General features: G+C 34.3%; 1 protein-coding gene across 1 annotated transcript in view; it reads left to right on the plus strand.

Annotated features, from left to right (window-relative positions):
* The window catches only part of MSH4 (mutS homolog 4), a gene marked incomplete at its 5' end in the record, with an annotated part of 58,430 nt that overhangs the window by 11,993 nt on the left and 22,838 nt on the right, over positions 1–23,599 (plus strand). The window contains 4 exons of the mRNA XM_077771139.1: positions 1,505–1,572; positions 14,666–14,740; positions 18,136–18,200; positions 19,345–19,514. Coding sequence (XP_077627265.1) covers positions 1,505–1,572; positions 14,666–14,740; positions 18,136–18,200; positions 19,345–19,514 — 378 coding nt within the window. The remainder of the gene's footprint in view (positions 1–1,504; positions 1,573–14,665; positions 14,741–18,135; positions 18,201–19,344; positions 19,515–23,599) is intronic.

The following is a 23,599-nucleotide window of genomic DNA, read 5'->3' on the forward strand; positions in this document are numbered from 1 at the left end:
ATTTTGATATATCTTAAGGTTCATAATTTCTTTTTTTATTATTTCTAAAAAGCCTTTTTAAATGTTTATTTATTTATTTCGAGAGAGAAAGAGCTTGAGCAGAAAGAGGCAGAGAGAGAGGGATAGAAAATCCCAAGCAGATTCTGCAATATCAGCACAGAGCCTGATACAGGGTTTGAACTCACAAACTGTGAGTTCATGACCTGAGCCAAAATCAAGAATCGGATGCTTAACTGACTGAACCACCTAAGTTCCCCAAGCTTTATACTTTCTTATAACTGAAAGTTTTAAATTTGCATGTAGAAATGTAAAACACTTGTTTTCTATATCTTGACAGTTTATAATTTATTTTAGCATACAATGAAGTATGGGAGCAGGAACAGAGATAGAGCAAATTGGAAGAGTCTTTTTTTGTTGTTTTGTTTTTGTTTTTTATTTATTTTTGAGAGAGAGACAGACAGAGTGTGAGCAGGGGAGGGGCAGTGAGAGAGGGAGACACAGAATCTGAAGCAGACTCCAGGCTCTGAGCTGTCAGCCTGATGCGGGGCTCAAACTCATGGACTGTGAGATCATGACCTGAGCCAAAGTCGGACGCTAAACTGACTGAGCCATCAGGGACCCTGAGAGGGTAGTTTTGATACTTTATTAAAATAGAAGAATCTGAATCTTATTAAAACAACAATGACCTAGTACTTACTTTATTTAGGCATTCTATAGGTATTAGGGATAAAAAGGTAGGGAGGATTATGCCTTAGGTTTCTGTCCACAAGGATCTTATACTCATGTTAGAGACAGAATTCTAAATAAATAATTGATGCAGCACAGTCAGTGCAATAATAATTGAGTATTTTATGGGAACATAGAAGAGTCAGCTGGAATAATGATGGGATCCAGGATCCAAAGATAATACTTACGTTCTATATAAAGGGAATGGATAGGATTTTGACAGCAAGAGAGGCTGAGAAATGCTATTTAAGACAAAGGAAACATACCTGTGCAATGCTGTAATTCATTACAACTTTATTTTTTTAATTTTTTAAAAAAATGTTTATTCATTTTTGAGAGACAGAGAGAGAAAGAGTATGAGTGGGGAAGGGACAGAGCGAGAGAGACACAAAATCTGAAGCAAACTCCAGGCTCTGAGCTAAGCATAGAGCCTGCTGCAGGGCTCGAGCTCACAAACCATGAGATTTTGACCTGAGCTGAAGTTGGATGCTTAACTGACTGAGCCACCCCGATGCCCCAGTTACAACTTTATAATAGGAGATCTGGAAACTGCCTAAGTGTCAGTGGATGAATGGATAAAGAACATGTGATATAGATAGATAGATAGATAGATAGATAGATACATAGATAGAAATACACATAGAGATATAGATTAGATATAGATATAGATACTGACTAGATATACAGTTGGTCCATAGGGGTTAGGGGCACTGACTCCCTGCACAGTCAGAAATTTGTGTAACACAAAGTTTAAATGCATGTGTTTTCTTTGTTTCAGTTATTTCAAGATTTCTTGATACAGAGCAGCTTCTTTCTGTCTTAGTCCAGATCCCAAAGCAAGACACGGTATGTATGTATGTATATATTATATATTATATTACTATATTTTATGTGATATAACTTATCTTAATGTGATATAATAATTGGAAAGTATCAAAATGTTTTGGAGAGTACCTGGGTGGCTCAGTGGGTTAAGCATCTGACTCTTTGATATCGGCTTAAGTTGTGATCTCACAGTCATGCTCACTGTTGTGAGATTGAGCCCTGTGTCCAGCTCTGTGCTGAATATGAAGGGTGCTTGAGATTCTGTCTCTCCCTCTGTCTGTCCCTCCCCCAGTTGCTCGCTTTCTCTCTCTCTCTCAAAATAAATAAATAAACCTAAAAAAATGTCTTGGAAAAGTACTTCATTATTAATATATGGATCATGTTTATACTTTTTTGAAGCAAACATTTTTTCTCAATTTTCTATTGTATGTAATAATAAATTTAAGCTTCTTAGTTGAAGAAATGGCATATTTTCATTAAGTATTTACTCAGTTCTATATAAATTTTTAAAAACTTAAACTATAATATTTCTTTAATAAATAACTAGCTATTTTTAAATCCAAAGATTATAGGTGTTTCTTAAAAGTGAACATTATGTGAAGTTTGATTAGCCTTCAAATATGCATAAACTTTAAGATGAAATATCTTTGGATATTTTTCAAATTTAAATACTTAGTGTTTATAGGCACATCCTATAAGGAAAATGACATATGGTTTTTATTCTTAAGATGAATTGAAAAATATATACTTTAATGAAATGTATGCATATTTTTGCTCATGTGCTTTAAAAGAAAAGGATCTTGTGTATCAGTAGAGTTTGATTTAAAATTGATTACTTTGCAAATCCACTGAAATCTAATTCATCTATGTTTCAGAAGTCTTTCCATATTGTAGAGATAAAAAACATCATCTGATGGATGGAAAAGTTTTGGGTATTTGACAGGCACAGAAATAGAAGTCTCCTTAAATAGTTGAAATACCTTATGATTTAATATATACAAGTGAGAAGTAACCTAAAACAACTCATGTCTGGAACAAAAATAGTTACATTCATAACATGAGTTTGGAAGCATTCCCTACTCTTTAACTTTCTGGTACAGTTTATGTAGAACTGGCATTATTTCTACTTAAATATTTGGTAGAGCTCACAAATCAAGCTATTAGAACCTGGACTTTTCTTTCTAGGAAGTTTTTTGACTATAAATTCAACTTCTTAAATAGATATCGTGCTATTCAGGTTACCTGTTTCTTGTATGAACTTTGGTAGATCGTGTCTTTCAAAGAATTTGTCATTTCACCTAACTTATTGAATGTATTGCCATTACATTGTTCATAATAACCTCCTTACTGTCCTTTTTATATTTGTAAAGTTTGCGCTGATATACTTCTCTTATTTATTTTTTAAAGTTTTATTTTGAGAGAAGAGAGATCACGTGTGCAGGTGAGCAGGGCAGGAGCAGAGAGAGAGAGGGCGAGAGAGAATCCCAAGCAGGCTCCTTGCTGTCAGTGCAGAGCCCAAGGAGGGGCTGGATCTCATGAATTGTGAGATCACAACCTGAGCCGAAATCAATAGTCTGAGACTCAACAACTGAGCCATCCAGGTGCCCCTCTTCTTATTCTTGATGTTGGTAATTGAATATTCTCTTTTTTCTTGGTTTTTAAAAGTTTATTTATTTTGAGAGAGAGAATAAGAGCAAGCAAATATACACACACATGCAAACAGGGGAGGAACAGAGAGAGGGAGAGAGAGAGAATCCTGAGCAGGTCCCACGCTGTCAGTGCAGAGCCCAAGATGGAGCTGGATCTCATGAACTGTGAGATCATGACCTGAGCCAAAATCAAGAGTTGGTTGTTTAACCGCCTGAGCCACCCAGGTGCCTCTCTCTTTTTTCTGAGTCATTCTGGCTAGAGGTTGTCAAATTTATTGGTCTTCTCAAGAAACATTGTTTGATTTAATTATTTTCTTTTTCATATTCTCCATTTGATGGATTTCTGCTTTTACCAGTCTTTTTTTTTAGTGAATATTTGTTTATTATTTTTTCCCCTTCCAAGTTTTTAATTTCAATTCCAGTTAGTTAACATATAGTGCAATGTTAGTTTCAGGTGTGGAATTCAGTGATTCGGCACTTGCACATGCACCATCCAGTGCTCATCACAAGTGCACTTCTTAATATCCATTACCCATTTAACCCAACCCACTCACTACCCACCTTCCCTCTGGTAACCATCAGTTTGTTCTCTATAGTTAAAGTCTGTTTCTTGGTTTCTCTCTCTCTCTCTCTCTCTCTCTCTTTCTTCTGTGCTTAGTTTTCTCTTCTTTTTTCAAGTTGTGAAGATAGAAGCTGAGAGCATTGATTTGAGTCTTTTTTTAATATAGTCGTTTAGTGCTATAAATTTCCTTCTGAGTAATCTTTAGCTATGTTTCACAATTTTAGATATGTTGTGTTTTCTCTTCCATTCAAAACAGTTAAAACTACTTTCTAATTTCCCCTTTAATTTCTTCTTTGATATATGGGTTATTTAGAAGTGTGTTATTTAGTTTCCAGTCTTTGGAAACTTTCTAGGTATCTTTCTATAGAGAGCTCTAATTTAACTTCATAGTGATCAAGGACATATGTTGTCTAATATGTATCCTTTTAGCTTTATTGACTTTTATTTTTATGGCCCAGAATATGATCTTTCTTATAAATGTTCCATGTGTATTTGAAAATAATGTGTATTTTGCTTTTGGATGGAATTTTCCATGGATGCCAGTTAGTTCAAGTTGATTAATAGTGTTCTTCAAGTCTTCTATATCTTTATTATTTTTTAGGGAGTCTGTTATTGTATCAGTTATTGAGAAAGAGATGCAGATATCTCTAACTATAATTGTGGATTTGTCTATTACTCTGAAGTTCTTTTTTTTATAGCGGACATTCTGTATTTACTGTTAATTTGCATACATAAAGTTCAAAATAATTTTCCTCCTTCCTCATTCATTTTTTTTTTATTTTTCAGGGTTTTACTTCAATTTTAGTTAGTTAACATACAATGTACTGTTAGTGTCAGGTGTAGAATTTAGTGATTCATTACTTGCATACAGCACCCAGTTGCATCACAAGTGCCCCCCTAATACCTATCACCAAATTAAATCCATCCCCCTGCCCATCTCCCCTTCAGTAATCCTTAGTTTGTTCTCCAGAGTTACAAGTCTGGTTAGTTAGTTAGTTAGTTAGTTTATTTATTTATTTATTTATATTTTTTGAGGGGGAGAGAGAGAGAGAGAGAGAGCGAGCCAGCACACAAGCAGGGGAGGGGCAGAGGGAAAGGAAGAGGAGAATCTTGTGGGGCTGGATCTCACAACCATGAGATCATGGCCTGAGCTGAAATCAAGAGTTGAGCGCTTAACCAACTGAGCTACCCAGGTGCCCAAAGAGTCTGTTTTATGGTTTGCCTTTCTCTTATTTTTCACCCTATGTTCATCTGTTTTGTTTCTTAAATTCCACATGAGTGAAGTCATGTGGTATTTATCTTTCTTGGACTGACTTATCTCGCTTAGCATTATGCTCTCTAGCTCAATCCACATCATTGAAAAATGGTGAGATTTCATTCCTTTTGACGGCTGAGTAGTTTTCCATTGTATATATGTACATCTTCTTTATTCATCAGTTGATGGACATATGGGCTCTTTCCATAATTTGGCAATTTTTGATAATGCTACTATAAACATTGGTGTACATGCTTCCCTTTGAATCAGCATTTTCGTATCCTATAGGTAAATACCTAGTAGTGTAATTGCTGAGTCATAAGGTAGTTCTTACAACAATGTAAGAGGGTTCCCTTTCTTCATCCACATTCTCGCCAACACCTGTTGTTTCCTGTGTTTTTTATTTTATCCATTCTGACAGGTGTGAGATGATATCTAATTGTAGTTTTGATTTGTATTTCTCTGATGATGAATGATGTTGAGCATCTTTTTATGTGTCTGTTAGCCAACTGGCTGTCTTCTTTGGAAAAATGTCTATTCATGTCTTCTGCCCATTTTTAAACGAGATTATTTGTTTTTTGAGGGTTGAGTTTTCTAAATTCTTTATATATTTCAGATACTAATCCTTTATCTGATATGTCATTTGTAAATATCTCCTCCCATTGCATCAGTGGCCTTTTAGTTTTGTTGATTGCTTCTCTTTTTGTGCAGAAACTTTTTATCTAGATGAAGTCCCAAAGGTTCATGTTTGCTTTTGTTTCCTTTGCCTTAGGAGACATATCTGGTAAGAAGTTGCTGTGGTCGAAGTCAAAGAGGTTGCTGCTGTGTTTTCCTCTAGGGTTTAGGACTTTCATCTGGGTTTGTTTATTTTTGTGTATGGTGTAAGAGAGTGGTCCACTTTTCAGTTTCAGTTTTCTGCATTTCACTGTCCAGTTTTCCCAACACCAATTGTTGCAGAGAATGTCTTTTTTTCATTGGATATTCTTTCCAGCTTTGTTACAGTTGTGAGTTCATTTCTGCATTTTCTGTGCGTTCCATTGATCTGTGTATCTGTTTTTATATCAGTTCCAGACTGTCTTGATCACTACAGTTTTGTAATATAACTTGAAGTCCAGAATTGTGGTGTCTCCAGCTTTGCTTTTCATTTTCAAGATTGCTTTGACTTTGCTAGTTCTAATCCATGAGCGTGGAATGTTTTTCCTTTTCTTTGTGTCCTCTTCAATTTCTTTCATAAACTTTCTATAGTTTTCAGCATACAGATCTTTTACCTCTTTGGTTAGGTTTATTCCTAGGTATCTTACGGTTTTTGGTGCCATGGTATTCATTCCTTGATTATCTTTCTGCTGCTTCCTTATTGGTGTATAGAAATGCAACAGATTTCTGTACAATTGATTTTGTATCCTGTGACTTTACGGAATTCAAGAATCAGTTGTAGCAATTTTTTGGTGGAGTCTTTTGGGTTTTCTGTATAGAGTATCATTTCATCTACAAATAGTGAAGATTTGATTTCTTCCTTGCTGATTTGGATGCCTTTTATTTCTTTGTGTCATCTGATTGCTGAGGCTAGGACTTCCAGTACTATGTTAAATAACAGTGCTGAGAGTGGATATCCCTGTCTTGTTCCTAAATGTCGAGGAAATGATCTCAGCTTTTGCCCACTGAGGATGATATTAGCTGTAGGTTTTTTCATACATAGCCTTTATTATGTTGAGGTATGTTCCCTCTCTCCCTACTTTGTTGAGGGTAATTATCATGAATGGATGTTGTACTTTGTCAAATGCTTTTTTTGCATCTATTGAGAGGATCATATGGTCTTATCCTTTGTTTAATTAATGTGGTGTATCACATTGATTTGTGAATATTGAACTATCCTTGCAACCCTGGAATAAATCCCACTTGATCATAGTGAATGATTCTTTTAATGTACTGTTGAATTTTATTTGCTAGTATTGTATTGAGAATTTTTGCATCCATGTTTATCAGGGATATTGGCCTGTAGTTTTGTTTTGTTTTGTTTTGTTTTTAATTGGGGTCTTTGGTTTTAGAATCACAGTAATGCTGTCTTCATTGAATGAATTTGTTAAGTTTTCCTTCCATTTTTATTTTTTTGAATAGCACGAGAAGAATAGGTGTTAACTGTTCTTTAAGTGTTTGGTAGAATTCCCCTGTGAAGACATCTGGCCCTAGACTTTTGTTTGTTGTGAGATTTTTGATTACTGATTCAATTTCTTGGCTGGTTATTGATTTGTTCAAGTTTTCTATTTCTTACCTGTTTCAGTTTTTGTTGTTTATACTTTTCTAGGAATTTATCCATTTCTTCCAGATTGTCTGGTTTGGTGCCATATAGTTTTTCACAATATTTTTTTATAATTGTATTTCTGTGGTATTGGTTGTTATTTCTCCTCTCTCATTTGTGATTTTATGTATTTGGGTTCTTTCTCTCTCTCCTTTGATAAATCTGGGGAGGGAATTATCAATTTTATTAATTTTTTCAAAGAACAAGCTCCTGATATTATTGATCTGTTCTGTTGTTGTTTCTATATCATTTATTTCTACTCTAACCTTGATTATTTCTCTTCTCTTGGCTTTAAACTTCATGATGCTTTATCACTCCCAAATACATTAGTATTTCTTATAAACAATGATATTCTTCTAATCAACCACAATAAACCTTTAACGTAAGGAAATTTACAATGATCATATCTTTAATTCTCAGACCCCATTCAAGTTTTGCTAATTATGATGATAATGTTCTTTTATAGGAAAAGGATTCAGTTGAGAAGCAGGAAATTACCTTTAGTTTTTGTGTCTATTTAGTCTTCAGTCATGACCTTGACATTTGAAAATTATAGGTCTGTTATTTTCTTTCAGTTTGGGTTTATCTGATGTTTCCTCATCATTAGATTGAGGTAATGTATCTTTGGTAGGAATATCACAGAAATGAGGCAGTGTTCTTATTACATCTTATCAGATGGCTCATGATTTTGATTTGTTTCATTGTGATGATGTTAACTTTGTGCACTTGATTGAAGGGGGGTTTTCTAGGCTTCTCCACTATAAAATTACTCTTTTCTTTATGTAATTGAAAGCATTCTATGGGAAGGTACTTTGAGACTATGTAAATATCCTTTATCAAATTTTTATTGTATTTAATCTATGAATTCATGGTTTCATATTCAATTGGTTATAATCCTTTACTATCAACATTACTATCAGTATTTCTTTTGATTCTCAGATTGTTTCAGATTTGACTAGGACAGGCCCTCCTTTTTTTTTTTTTTATTAAAAATAGTTTATTGTCAAGTTGGTTTCCATATAACACCCAGTGCTCATCCCCACAAGTGCCCCTCTCCGTGCCCATCCTCCCCTTCCCCAACCACATCCATCAGCCCTCAGTTTTTGTCAGCATTNACACCAAATATCACTTTTTGGTTCAAGAAAATGAACCAGGCTTTTCTTGTACTTTCTCTGCCTAGCCTTTGAGTCAACTGTTTCCCCCAGGAGCCCTGGTTCATTTTAATGGGATATGGTGTTAATAAGTCAAGATCTTGACACTGGGCACTCTTCGCTGTTGGGGGATCACTGCTCCGAAGCCTTCTCATGGCTAGGGAATAAGTGTATGTATATGAGTAAATGTATAACTATATACACATTCACCTCTGTATTTGTTTCTATATCCATCTATACAGTTGAAAACTGAGTTCACAACAATACCTGCACTTTCAGTTCAACATCCCAGGGTTCGTATTAGTTTTGTCTCCTATAATATTGGTAACTACCTTCCCTGACAATGAGAAATCTGGCTCTCAGTATCCTTAATATATTAACATATTTGACCCATCTATGTCACCAGTCTCTGATTGCTGTCACTCTCTTCCCTGTGCAGATGTCATCCTCATTCTTGCTTGTGTTCTATCATTCCCTGCTAAACCATCCTCTTATCCTTCTCGTGTCTGTCAGGCTCTGATACTCTGTATTAAACTGCCCTCTTATCCTCCTGCCCTCTGCCCTACAGAGACTTTCCGTAGGTTTTACTACACTAAGCTACCTTCTCTCCCTTTGCGTGGATACCCTCTTGACCTTGTTCAGATTCATATACTCTCTGCTGGGCAGCCCTCCAATATGGTACCTTCCTTCTCCTCCTGTACTATACCAATTCTCAATTCTTTGTTCTGGCCTTGCTTCTCCCATATCAGGGATGCTCTCTTCTTCCTATGTGGACCCTGACAACTAATATGGCTTTTTAAAAATTCATTCGACAAGTTATTTTACTAAGCTTTGCAACAAGTTCTAGGGATACAATAAGAAGTAAGTCTCTAGTCCAAAGGAATTTATAATCTGGTGGAGACTGGCATGAAAAAAAATAAGAATTACAGCATAGTATTATTAGAAACTCTAAAGGATATTATATTCTACCCTACTTGCAGGCTAACAGGTTTGCCTGCCAATTTCATAGATGCTGACAGAAGACAAAAGAATCCTGGGTCGGAGAGACAAGACTGTAGTATTTAGAACAAGCAGTGGCTAGAGTATTAGCATTTTCTTGGACTGATTCCCAAAGGGTGAAGTGAAGAGAGCAGGTGAACCCTGCACATGCAGTGTGTTGCAGGGGAGAACTGAAGAGATTAGGGAAGCTGAATCTTTTATAACGAATAATAAATATTTTGCCTGCTGTTCTGGAGGAGTTATCATCTTAATCTTCCAAGACTGTAAGCAAACTCACCCTTTGCTCTAGAAGGAGACACTATATCTTTCAAAACTACTAACTAAACAAACATCTTTGAAAAGACTGTGCAGAACAAAGGCAGTCAGTGTCTGCTCAGAAGATAGACAAAAATGTAAAAGGCCAGTAGAGAATTATTTCCTAGTCCCCGTGAAGAGATTCTCTCTGTTGTTGGCTTTGAATAAGAAAGTTGCAAAGAGACCTTGAATTAGGTGTCTATTGCTGCATAATAAATTACCGTGACCATAGCAGCTTAAAACTTCACATATTTATTATCTCAAAGTTCCTGTAAATCAGAAGTCTATGTACATTCTAGCTTGATTCTCTGCTTAGGTTCTCTCAGGGTGCAGTTAAGATGTCATCCAAGGTGGAATACTCAGTTGGAGTACTCAACTAGGGAAGGATCTACCTATCCACTTGTGGTGTTGACATTTACTTTCTTTCTTTCTTTTTTTTTTTTTAATAGTTTATTGTCAAGTTGGTTTCCATGTAACACCCAATGCTCATCCCCACAAGTGCCCTCCTCTATGCCTATCACCCCCCTTCCCCACCCTCCCACCCCCATCAGCCCCTCAGTTCTCAGCATTCAAGAATCGCTGATGGTTTGCCTCCCTCCCTGTCTCCAACTATTTTTCCCCTTCTTCTCCCCCATGGTCCTCCGTTAAGTTCCTCCTAATCCTCCTATACGTGCAAACATATGGTATCTGTCCTTCTCTGCCTGACTTATTTCACTCAGCATAACACTTTCTTGCAGCTGTAGAATTCAGTTGGTTGCTTCTGAAGCCAGCAAAGTATAGAGAGATTAGAGAGGGATACAGAGAAAGAACAAGCAGGGAGGAAATCATTATTGATATAAAAGGATAAGAGTATCTGTATGCTTATAGTAAGACAGCTCCTCTACAGCAGAATTTCTCAAGCTTGGCATGGTTGATATTTTTGGCTGGATAATTCTTTTACTGTTCTATATGTTCTAGGATGTTTAGCAGCCACCTTGGCTTCTACGCACTAAATGCTAACAGCATCTCCCCAGTTGTAACAACTAAAAATGCCTTCAGGCATTGCCAAAGTGAAGAAATAGGTGTTTTGCCATTACTTTAAAAACTCCCATTTTGCTTTTTTTGGTTCATTATTCTCTATTTCCCTTCCTCCAAAAAGAAATTACTTTTTTGTAATGGTGTTTTTGTTTTTCTTTTTACTCTAGTTTTACCCATTATTTTAAAAAGTTTACATATAAGGAAACATTCATGTATATTTTTTATATGTGGCTTTATTTGGCCAACATTATGTTTGTGAGATTTAATTACATTGTTGCATTTAGCTGTAGTTCATTTATTTCTATTGCTATGTAATCTTCCACTGTATGAATATGCCATGATTTATTTAACTGTTGGACTTTTGAGCTGTTGACAGTTTCTGGAAATTAGAAATAATATTGCTAAACAATATTGTAAGTATTTCCTAATATAATTGTATACACATTTTTATTGAACACATAGTTAGGAGTGGAATTTGTGAGTCATGAGGAATGCATATCTTCAACTTGAGTAGATAATGACGAAATGTTTGTGAAAATGTTTTTCAGAATGATCATATCAATTTATATTCCCATTAGCAGTGTATGTGAATTCCCATTACTCTTCCCCCAAACCTAATATTATCAGTTTAAAAATTTTAGCCATAGTGGTTGGTAGCTAGTAGTATTTCATTGTGGTCTTAATTTGTATTTTTCTGTTAATGAGGTTGAACATCTGTTCATATGTATATTGACCAGTTAACTATCTTCTTTTGTGAACATCTTGTTCAACTCTCTTGCCCATTTTTCTTTTTGGTTATCTTTTTTTGAGATTTATAGAGCTTTATGATTCCTTTGTTGGTTTTGTGAGTTGCATATATCTTTTCCCATGTCGTAGTTGGCTTTTTTATGCAGTATTGTAGAGTAGATATTGTTGCTATGCCACCCATATCCCCTTGGTATTCACTTTTGTACAAGGAAGTCTTCTTACTACAAGCAACTGAAACTCACTGCCTTAGGATTTTCTTTAGCCACATGAGAAACTTGAGGGTAATTAGGGAGTGGTTGCTCAGCAATAGGTCTTAACCAATACCAAACAGGAGTTGGTTAATAAATACACCATTTTCCTTAACTCTGGAGATACTTCTGAAGCTTACTCTATACCATCTTTGAGTAGTCTCCAGCAGGATTGAGCCACGGTATCATGCAGTGATACCATGATCATCAGTGCATCTTGTATTGCTGCCCTTCTCTACCCTCTTGCCTATACTTCTTAGAATAACTTTTCAAATAAATTATTTGTCCTCAAATTATAATTTCTCTGAGTTGGCTTTTGGAGAACCTATCCTGGGTCAGTGGTGCCTTTTCATGAATGAAAGTTCTTTATTTTATGATTTGGTATTTGTATATATAGCAAAATGATCACCATAGTAAGTCTAATTAACATCCATCCTGATACATACTTAGAATTTTTTTTCCTTTGTGTCAAGGACTTTTAAGATCTACTCTCTAGCAACTTTCAAATATGCAATAGAGATTATTAACTAAGTCACCATGCTCTCCATTACATCCTCATGACTTATTTATTTTACATCTGGAGGTTTGTGCCTTTTGACCTATTTATTTTACAACTGGAGGTTTGTGCCTTTTGACCTATTTATTTTACAACTGGAGGTTTGTGCCTTTTGACCTCCTTCTTCCATTTTGCCCACTCCCTGCCTCTGCAGGCTCCTTGTCTATTCTCTGTATTTATGAGCTTGGTTTTTTTCTTTGTTTTTAGATTCCACATATAAGTGAGATCTTTGTTGACTTTCTTTGTGTGACTTATTAGAAGTTCTTAATTTAAATGTAGAGCCTAGCTTATGCTTTTATGCTTTTTCCTTTATAATGGTTGTTGTATCCTGTATAAGAAGTTTTTACCTACCCCAATGTCTTGATTGTACCCATGCGGTTTTAATTTATGGAGATTGCTAAGTGATGACATAGAGAGGCAGAAGTTATTAAAAGAAGATTTTTATTACATACAATTTCTGAGAGGGGTGAGCAGGCAACACGGGGTCACATGGGGAAGTACCAGGGTTGGTCAGGGGCTGAAGGAGTAAAGGGAAAACATCACAGAAGTCTTTATTACTACAGTAATGAGAAGTTATTAAGTAGGAACATCCCCTATTTGGTAGAAAGCAAAACACAGATGTTGGAGTTTGTGGTTGTAGGGTTTGTAATTTGATTTCTGTGCCTGCAAAATCCAGACCATGGTGGAGATATAGGCAACTTTGGCCATTAGTTTGGTCCTGTGAATAATGTATGTCAAATCATCAATTATAAAATTTATAAAAGTTGACAAACTTTAGGAAAAAAAAAAAAACAGGGTGCCTGAGTGGCTCAGTCAGTTAAGCATCTGACTCTTGACTTCACGTCAGGTCATGATGATGGTTTGTGAGACTGAGCTCCGTGTTCAGATTTGTGCTGACAGTGTAGAGCCTGCTTGCGATTCTGTCTCTCCCTTTCTGTCTGCCTCTTTTACACATGCATGGACTCTCTCTCTCTGAAAATAAATAAACTTAAAAAAGAGTTGGTTAGAACACCCAAGGTAGTAAAGATATTCTTTTTTGATATAATCTAGATGTTTTATTGTTTCACTTTTTTGTATTTAGATGTGTAATTTGTTTGGAATTGGTATTTATATGTGGTGTGAAGAAGAGGCCACATTCCTTTTTCTTAAAATACAGATTCATAATCTTATTGGGACCATTTATAGAAAAGACTTCCCTTTCCCCATTACTCTATAGTCAGCCTTGAATCAAATGCTTGGGTTAAATCATATGTTTGGGTCTATTTCTAGACTCTATTCTGTCCCATTGATCCTTCTCTTTGTCCTTGTGCTAATACCAGTTTCCTTAATTATTCTAACTTTATTATAAGCAGATATTCATTAGATTTAATCCTTCTACCTTGTTCTTCAAGGGCAAATTGGTATTTTTGGAAGATATTCTCCTTTGGTAATAGAGATGAAAGCTGTCTTCTGTTGGTGACTATTATTTACTTTTTAATCTTCCAGTTTTGGAGATCTATTGAGAGCATGAAGTAACTTGTTTTGGGGCTAATATTTATTTTGGGATTTCTTCTAAATTGACTCATATGGTCACCAAACAGTCCAGGTATTGTGCTTTAGGAAATAGGTCAGGTATTGGGCAATAGGGATATAGGTCGGAAGACTACAAAGGAAACAGTGCTATGTCAAGTATATTATATCATAATGTAATATCCTAAAACTCCTTGTCTGTATGGTAAATTTATCCATTCAGAAAACATTCTTCATTTCCCCAGGTTTAGTACCACTGTTTGGTTCTAGGGATAGTACAGTTTGATTTACAAGAAATTTATTTGTAAAATTTTGAATGCTGATGTTGATTTACTTTGAAAAGCTATAATTAATTTGGACAACTGGAATTATGGAAATTGTTTCACTTGCACAAACAAGAACTAATGAGGGAAATTTGTGTCATTCTGTAACTACCTGGGAGGTTTGGATGTAGCTTTTCAAATATTATCTTTCCTCAAATACGCTTTGTGCCTTTTTCAATTAATCTTAAGTCTCTTGGTACCATTTAGGATTGAACTGTATCTTCTATCACTACTGTAGGTTAAGCTGGACCCAAGGGGCTGAAGTAGAAATGAAAGTTGGACACAATGAGATGACCTCTTCTCATTGTCAGACTTTCTGGAAACTAGTGCACTAGGCTTATTATGATGGGTCAGTAATTCTAACTATCATCTGTATTGTCTATGCTGGTATACTGGGTAGTTAATATATCAAAATGTATGAATATGATCAGTGTAGAATGTTCAAGACGAAAACCCATTCTTGTATTATATATTTATGGCATCCACATTTGGGTCTTTATCTTAATAGGTTAATGCAGCTGAATCGAAGATAACAAATTTAATATACCTAAAACATACGTTGGAACTTGTGGATCCTTTAAAGGTAACTTATATGGATGTATATTGTACAAAACATGTCTAGTGTCAGTTTTTAAAAAAGCTTTTTGTTCCAAAATAATTTGAAATTTAGATAAAGTTGCAAGAATAGTATAATTAATTCCCATATTCTCTCCATACTCATACAACAGACACTATTAATTATTATACGTATCATTACCCTTATTGAACTATTTGAAAATTGCAATACCTAAATACTAAAGTGTATATCTTTAAGAACAAAGATAGTTTTCTTAAATAACCACAGGGAATTTAAAAAACTAGGATATTTAACATTGAGCCAATACTATTATGTGTACTCTAACTTAAAATTTTTCTAATTGTTTTAATAATTTTTTTATAGATTTTTTTCCTTGATACAGGGTCCACCCCAGGATGATGCATTATATTTAATGTCATGTTTCCTTATACTTTTTTAAGTTAAAAGTTTCTCATCCTTTCTTTGTCATGATATTAATATTTTCAAGAGTGCAGTTGTTTATAGAATATAAACAACTCAATCTGTGTGTATGGTTATTTTCTCATGATTAAGTTCAGCTTAATTCATAAGCTGAATTCATATTCAGCAGTAATACCCTATGGGAAAAGTTGTACCTTTGTTAGTACATCACATCAGAAGACACATGATCTCATTCCGCATCCTGGTCATATGAACTTTGATCAATTCACTGTGAAGTTATTAAGTAATCTGTGAAGACATACTTTGAAACTATGCAAATATCCTGTTCACTTTATTTTAGTTATTTATTTCTAACTCTTACCTGAAGTACCTCTGATGTGATTTTTAATAGTATAAATACTAAAATGTACAAAACTTGCTTTTAAACATTTATTTATTTAAATAATCTCTACCCCCCATTGTGGGGCTCAAATGCATAACCCTGAGTTCAGGAATCTCATGCTCTACCAATGGAGCCAGCCAGGTGCCCCTGTGCAAAACATTTTTAAACATTAAGGTGACAAGGAAGAACTTCTTTTTTAAAAGAAAAAATAATGGAAAATGTGGAAGAATTTTGTTGCAGAGTTCATTCTAATAAATATTATATAATGAAAACAATTTGGCAAAAGATTTAAAAAAGGTTGCCATCTTTCTTAGAATGAAAAAAGTATAATACATCATCCTTCAAAATTGATAAATTTGATAAAACACAAATTTTAAGCTTTGACATGTCAAAGACAAATTAAAGGCCAAAGAAAATTAGGAAAAATTTATAACAGACAAAATATTAATTTCTTTCATAAAAGTCACATAATTTCATAAGAAAATACTAGAATAACAATAGAAATATGCAAAATGCCTCTAAAATGGAAATCAAAGGGGCTAATAAGTAATACCAAAAATATTCAACCTCAATATTAGTCAAAGAAATATAAATTAAAGTCATTTTTTATATACCAAAGAAGTAAAGATTTTTTTCTTTAATGGATGCAACTTAATGCTAATGAGAGAATAATAAAACATACAACTTTATAGACAGCTGGTATGAGTACAGATAGTACATAAACTTCACAAGGAAGTTTTTCAACATCTATCTTTTGATGCTGTTATATTACTAGATATCTGTCCAAAAGAACTCTTAAGAAATATTGACCAAGCCCTAGGGCGCCTGGATGGCTCTGTCAGTTGAGAAATACTGATCAAGATTTATGCCCAGTTATGGTCATTGCACCATTATTTATGTGACTGAGAAATTATAAGTAGCATACAACACCAAGAATTAAGGGAACAGACTGTTTTCTTGACGGTGAAATATGACTTATTAAAAATTTATACTATTAAAAGTTTCCTTTTTTAAGCATTTATATTTGAGAGACAGTTTCTTTGTGTGTGTGTGTGTGTGTGTTTACTTTTGAGACACAGTTCCTTTTTTATTTTTTAAGCATTTATTTTTGAGAGACAGAGACAGAGTGTGAGCAGGGTAGGGCAGAGAGAAAGGGAAACACAAAATCCAAAGCAGGCTTCGGGATCCAAGCTGTCAGCACAGACCCTGATGTGGGGCTTGAACTCACTAACCAGGAGATCATGACCTGAGCTGAAGTCAGTCTTTAACCACTGAGCCACCCAGGTGCCCCTAATAAAAGTTTCTAATACTTGTGATGCAGTATTAAGTAGGAGAGAAAAGGAGTATGCAATAATAAAAAGATTTTTTATTTGAGGAAGTGACCAGAAATATACCATCATGTTTAGATTATTTATTTGGAAGAATGGTAGAATTAGAGGATGATTTAAGTGTTTTTCTTTATGCTTTTATGACTTTTACAGTTTTTGAAAGTATTTAAATATTTTCTATTCATAAGCAAAAAATGTTACTATTGCCATTGCCTTATAGCAAACTAAAGTAGGTAAAAGTCGGGTTAACTATGTTTTCTTCTTTTTTCTATTTATTCAAATAGTGACCACTCATAGTTTCCATTAAGCAAAATTAAATCACTGCTTTTTCCATATAAGAATGGAGAAATTGCTAAAATAAATAAATAAATAAAAATGAAAAGGAGAAATTGCTGGGGTGCCTGGGTGGCCCAGTCGGTTAAGCATCCAGTTTAGACTCAGATCATGATCTCGCTATTCCCAAGTTCCAGCCCCATGTCGGGCTGTGTGGTGTGACGGCCTAGAGCCTGGAACCTGTTACAGATTCTGTGTCTCCCTCTCTCACTCTCCCCCTCCCCCACTCACATTCTCTCTTTCCCTCTCAAAAATAAATAAACATTAAAAAAATAAAAAAAGAATGGAGAAATTGCTCTATTTATAAATATGCAAAAACACTTTTTTAGTTTAATGCATAGCTAAAACCCAGATTTTAGAATTATATGTAGAGTACTCTAAATGCACAACGATAGTGGGTGTCTGAGTGGCTCAGTTGGTTAAGCCTCTGACTCTTGATTTCCCATCAGGTCAGGATCTCTCTTTTGGGAAGATGAAGCCCAATGTTGGCATCGGGCTGCACCCTAACAGTGCAGAGCTTGCCTGGGATTCCCTCTGTATCTCTCTTTGCCCCTCCCCTGCTTGTGCACATGCCACCCCCTTCTCAAAAATAAATAAACTTAAAAAACTAAATGTACAGTGATAGCTATTTAAGTACCTTCCCCTAAAAAGTACTTGAATGCTAACTATTAGCTGACAGACAAGAAAAATTAAAGTCAGGACAGTACAGCAGTGGATCCTCTTTATTAGCCAGGTGTTCTTTATCTGAAAATGAGAAAGATCCCATCTGTCCTCACCTACATACCTAAAATATCTATTATGAGTACACACATGAGAAGATGAAGCAAGAAAGTCAAGAAAGACCTTGATAAACTGTAAAGTAGTAAACAAATGTAAAATGATATGTTTGAATAGTGTCATTTATTATTTTTAATTATCTTTATTTTATTTTTTAACAGATTGCTCTGAAGAACTGTAACACACCTTTATTAAGGGCTTACTGTGGTTCCTTAGAAGATAAGAGGTCTTTGTCACTCAGCTGTTAATCAAATATCCATGCTAATTATTCCTTTCTTCCTGATCATAACTGATGTTAAAGACTCTAATTGTAATCTATAGAGCAATTACTTGAAATCTGGTTAACAGTACCTTTAAACTATTCATCAAAATTCTAATTACACATTACATCTTATAAATACCCATAAGGAAACAGCACATTGAGTATTTTTGTTAATGGACAATTGGAATAGTATTAAAAATTGAAATCATACACAATTTTAATAATTCTTTTTTTAGCCATTCTCAATGGAAAGACTTACAAATATAAAAAGATACTCTTCTTTTTTATAAATCATAAAGGGCCTAATGTAACCAAAAATAATTGATATAGTTTTTGAGTAAGATCTAAACACAGTTTAATTTTAATATTGTTTTTAGCAATTACACCTTGATTCTTGACCAAAAAGACTTGTGTTACTTAAGAACTGTTATTTTATTGATTCAGGATTCACATCTTTTGTGAGCCACAAATTGAGGTTAATAATAAAACAATTATGAATAAAATACAGAACAGAGGAAAACAAAAGATTAGGAAAATAAATGTTACCAGACTTTTGGTTTGCATGATCACTGCAGTTAGTTACTGATTATTGTGAGGTTCCCGTTACACTGTCTTTACAGTATGTGTTTAGTTTAGTGCCCCCAACTGAGGGCATGAACCATACATTTAATCCTTCTTTGAATCTGTACACCTGACACGTTGATTGATAAATGGTATAAGTAAATGTTTATTGAGTCAATGAACATGGAACCAGAATTTTGATAACAGTTCTTCATGGATATATTTTATACTCATAGACATAGTTGGTGTAAATAATTTGGTAGATCTTATTAGCAGTTGTAGAATTGTTCTTGGTGGCATCATGTTATTTTAAAAGACTAATCTTGATTGATGAAACATTTTAAAATTGATGTAGTCACAGTTCTAACTTCTGAAATGTTATATATATATATAAAGCTGAATTATTTTCAAAATAATTTTAACAGATTTCAAGAAAATATATTACTTATTATATTTGAAATTATTTCAAGAAAATACCTCATTAACAGACTCAGATTATAAATTAAAATAATTGTTTGACTTAATTACCTTTAATATTCTTTTTTAGATTTGGAATCATACTTGAAAAGATTAAAACCATAATTAATGACGATGCAAGATACATGAAAGGATGCCTGAACATGAGGACTCAGAAGTGCTATGCAGTGAGATCTAACATAAATGAATTTCTTGACATAGCTAGAAGAACATATACAGAGATTGTAGATGACATAGCAGGTAACTTAATACTTCACCATATTTTTCATTTTTTTTTTTAGAAATTAAACCTTTTTAGGACATGCTATACTTTTCTTCTGGTGATAACTAGCCATGCATATTTTTAATTAAGTCTTTGTTACCAAAACAGATAAGACTAATATGTATTAGTCTTTAAATAATATGTATTATCATTTAAAATATATTAAAATATGATTATAAAAATAAATATCTGTATATGTTATAATGTGTCTGTTCTTTTCTCCCAACTTCAGTATAGAGTTTCTTCAAACTTAGAGTTACCTGAAAATCAGGAGATGTTTGTTTACCTTCATATAACACTGTGTATAAATTACATGTAAAGTGTTATCAGAATGAAGTGGTTTCAGAGGAAGAGATATATTTGTCTAGAAGAGGTGGCATTTGAGCAAGTACAGTAATTCAGTTAGCAAATTTATGGAGTTTCACACACACGTGTGTGTGTGTGTGTGTGTGTGTAATATGTATATATAGAGATACGTATATCAATCACATAGGTTATATAATATCACATGAATATGAGATATATAAGAAAAATATAACGAGTTAGAGGGGTCAAGAGAGTGACTGGGTATGGAAGAGGATGGGAATGTTTTAGTAGATAGAATAGCTGAGAATGGAAGTCTTTCTATTGGGTAGTGGTATAGACCAAATCACAAAGGCTAAGGAAATCTCAAGGGATGAGGGAGGAAATTGGTTAGAATGGAATAGGGCATTCTTTGACAAAACTAGGTAAGATCGGAAATGTAGACTAGGTACCAGAATTGAGTCTTTGAAGGCTGGGAGTTTAAATAGAGTGATGGAGACAGGGAAGCCATTTTAAACTATTACAAGTTAACAAGTTAGAGTGATAGCAGTGTATATGAAAAGAGAGAAATGCAAAGGTTGAAGGAAGAAACTACAAGTTAATAATTGAGTAGTCAGAGCCATCGTAAAGGGAAATGTTTCTATTGGTGCTGATTGAAATTTCTAGCCTGAGAGTGGTTGTATGACTCAGAAAAACAAGAAATTGTTGGGAGGAACTATTTTTCAGGAATAAAGATGTTAATTTTTACAAGTAATGTTCAAAGCATTAATGGTTATCAAGTTAAAAATATATGAGCCCAGCATTACCTTGATTCCAAAACCAGACAAAGACCCCACCACAAAGGAGAATTAAAAACTAATCTCCCTGATGAACATGGATGCAAAAGTTCTCAACAAGACATAGCAAACCGAATCTAACAATACATTAAAATAATTATTCACCACGATCAAGTGGGATAGTGGGATTTATTCCTGGGCTACAATGGTGGTACAATATCTGCAAATCAGTCAACATGATACATCACATTAATGAAAGAAATGATAAGAACCATATGATCCTCTCACTAGATGTAGAAAAGGCATTTGAAAAAATACAGCATTCTTTCTTGATAAAAACCCTCAAGAAAGCAGGGATAGAAGGAACATACCTCAAGATCATAAGGGCCATATATGAAAGACCCACGGCTAATAACATACTCAGTGGGGAAAAACTGAGAGCTTTCCTCCTAAGATCAGGAACACAGTAGGAATGCCTACTCTCACCACTGTTGTTCAACATAGTGTTGGAAGTCCTAGCCTCAGCAATTAGGCAACACAAAGAAAAAAATGCATCCAAATTAGCAAGGAAGAAGTCAAACTTTCACTATTTGCAGATGACATGATACTCTAAGTGAAAACCCAAAAGATTCCACCCCAAACTCCTATAGCTGTTATATGAATTTAGCAAAGCATACAGAAATAGGTTGCATTTATATACACTAATAATGAAGCAGCAGAAAGAGAGATAAAGGAATTGATCCGATTGCACTGAAAACTATAGAACACATAGGAATAAACCTAATCAAAGAGGTAAAAGCTGACAATTATAGAAAGCTTATAAAATAACTTGAAGGGGACACAATGAAATAGAAAAACATTCTATGCTTATGGGTTGGAAGAACAAATATTGTTAAAATGTCAATACTGTCTGAAGCACTCTACACATTTAATGCAATCCCTATCAAAATAACACCCGTATTCTTTTTTTTTTCCCCACAAATTCCATTGGTGGATTTTTTTTTTTTTACAAATAGTTTATTGTCAAATTAGTTTCCACATAACACTCNCAGTATTCTTTATAGAACTAGAACAAATGATCCTAAAATTTGTATGGAACCAGAAAAGGCCCCAAATAGCCAAAGTAATGTTGAAAAAGAAAACCAAACCTGGAGGGATCACAATTCCAGACTTCAAAAGTTGTATTACAAAGCTGTAATCATCAAGACCGTACAGTACTAGCACAAAAACAGACACATAGATCAATGGAACAGAATAGAGAACCCAGAAATGTACTTACAAATGTGTGGCCAGTTAATTTTTGACAAAGAAGGAAAGAGTATCCAATGAAGAAAACACAGTCTCTTCAGTAAATAGTGTTGGGGAAACTGGACAATGGCATACAGAAGAATGAACTTGGAGCACTTTCTTAAACTATAAACAAAAGTAAGTTCAAAATGCATGAAAGACCTAAATGTAAGACAAGAAACCATTAAACTCCTAGAGGAGAAAACACCACAATCTCTTTGACTTTGGCTGCAGCAACTTCTCACTAGACATGTCTCCAGAGGCAAGGGCACAAAAGCAAAAATGAATTATTGGAGCCTCATAAAGATAAAAGTCTTCTGAATAGCAAAAGTATCAATCAACAAAACTAAAAGGTAACCTATAGAATGGGAGAAGATATTTACAGATGACATATCAGATAAAAGGTTAATATCCAAAATCTAAAGAACTTATAAACCTCAACACTAAAAGCAAATAATCCAGTGAAGAAATAGGAAATACAAATCAAACCACAATGAGATACCACCTCACTCCTGTTAGAGTGGCTAAAATGAATAATTCAGGCAACAACAGATGTTGATGAGGATGTGGACTAAGGAGAACCCTCTTGCACTCCTGGTGGGAATGCAAACTGGTGCAGCCTCTCTGGAAAATAGTATGGAGGTTCCTCAAGAAATTAAAAATAGAGCTACCCTATGACCCAGCAATTTCATTACTAGGTAGTAACCAAAAGGATACAAAAATGTTGATTCGAAGGGGCACATGCACCCCCAGTGTTTATAGCAGTGCTATCAACAATAGCAAAATTATGGAAAGAACCAAATGTCCATCAACTGATGAATGGGTAACAAAGATATGCGGTATGTACATAGTGGATATACATGTGTGTGTATGTGTGTGTGCGCGCATGTGTATAGTCGAATATTACCTGGCGATCAAAAAGAATGAAATCTGTCATTTGCAACAACGTGGATGGGACTAGAATGTATTATGCTAAGTGAAATAAGTTGGTCAGAGAAAGATAAATATCATATGATTTCACTCATATGTAGAATTTAAGAAACAAAGCATCTATAGGGGAAGGGAAGGAAACATAAGATAAAAGCAGAGAGGGAGGCAAACCATAAGAGACTTTTAAATACAGAGAACAAACAGGGTTGCTGGAAGGAGGTGGGTGGGGAGTGAGCTAAATGGATGATGGACATTAAGGAGGGCACTTGTTGGGATAAATACTGGGTGTTATATGTAAAGAAAGAATCACTAAATTCTATTCCTGAAACCATTATAACACTATATGTTAAACTTGGATTTAAATTAAAAAATATGTGCATATATTTATAACTCTGTGGTAAGTTTGAAGTTGATAGGAAGATTTTGATTGTTTTAGGAATTTTATTTGTATCACCCATTATTTTGGAATATTTTGTTTTGCAAAATATGTTTTGTGGAGAGAATTTCTTATTGTGAACTAATGATTGTAATAATTTATATGATTATTCCTTTTTGAAAAAGTTGATGAATAACAAATGAAAAAATCTAATATTCTAATACAGAGTATAAAATAGTCTTAGTTTTATTTTTTATTTTAATTTTTACAATTTTTTTTTACTTTCGAAGTACCTATCAAAATGTCAACCTTTGTACCACCATTTTTTTTCTTAAAAGAATGCTTAAATATGTTATGTTAGACATTAAAAGTCTTTATAGTTTAAGAGTAG

Source organism: Crocuta crocuta, unplaced genomic scaffold (genome assembly GCF_008692635.1).
Source record: "Crocuta crocuta isolate KB4526 unplaced genomic scaffold, BGI_CrCroc_1.0 scaffold125, whole genome shotgun sequence".
In the NCBI taxonomy this organism is placed as follows: Eukaryota; Metazoa; Chordata; class Mammalia; order Carnivora; family Hyaenidae; genus Crocuta; species Crocuta crocuta.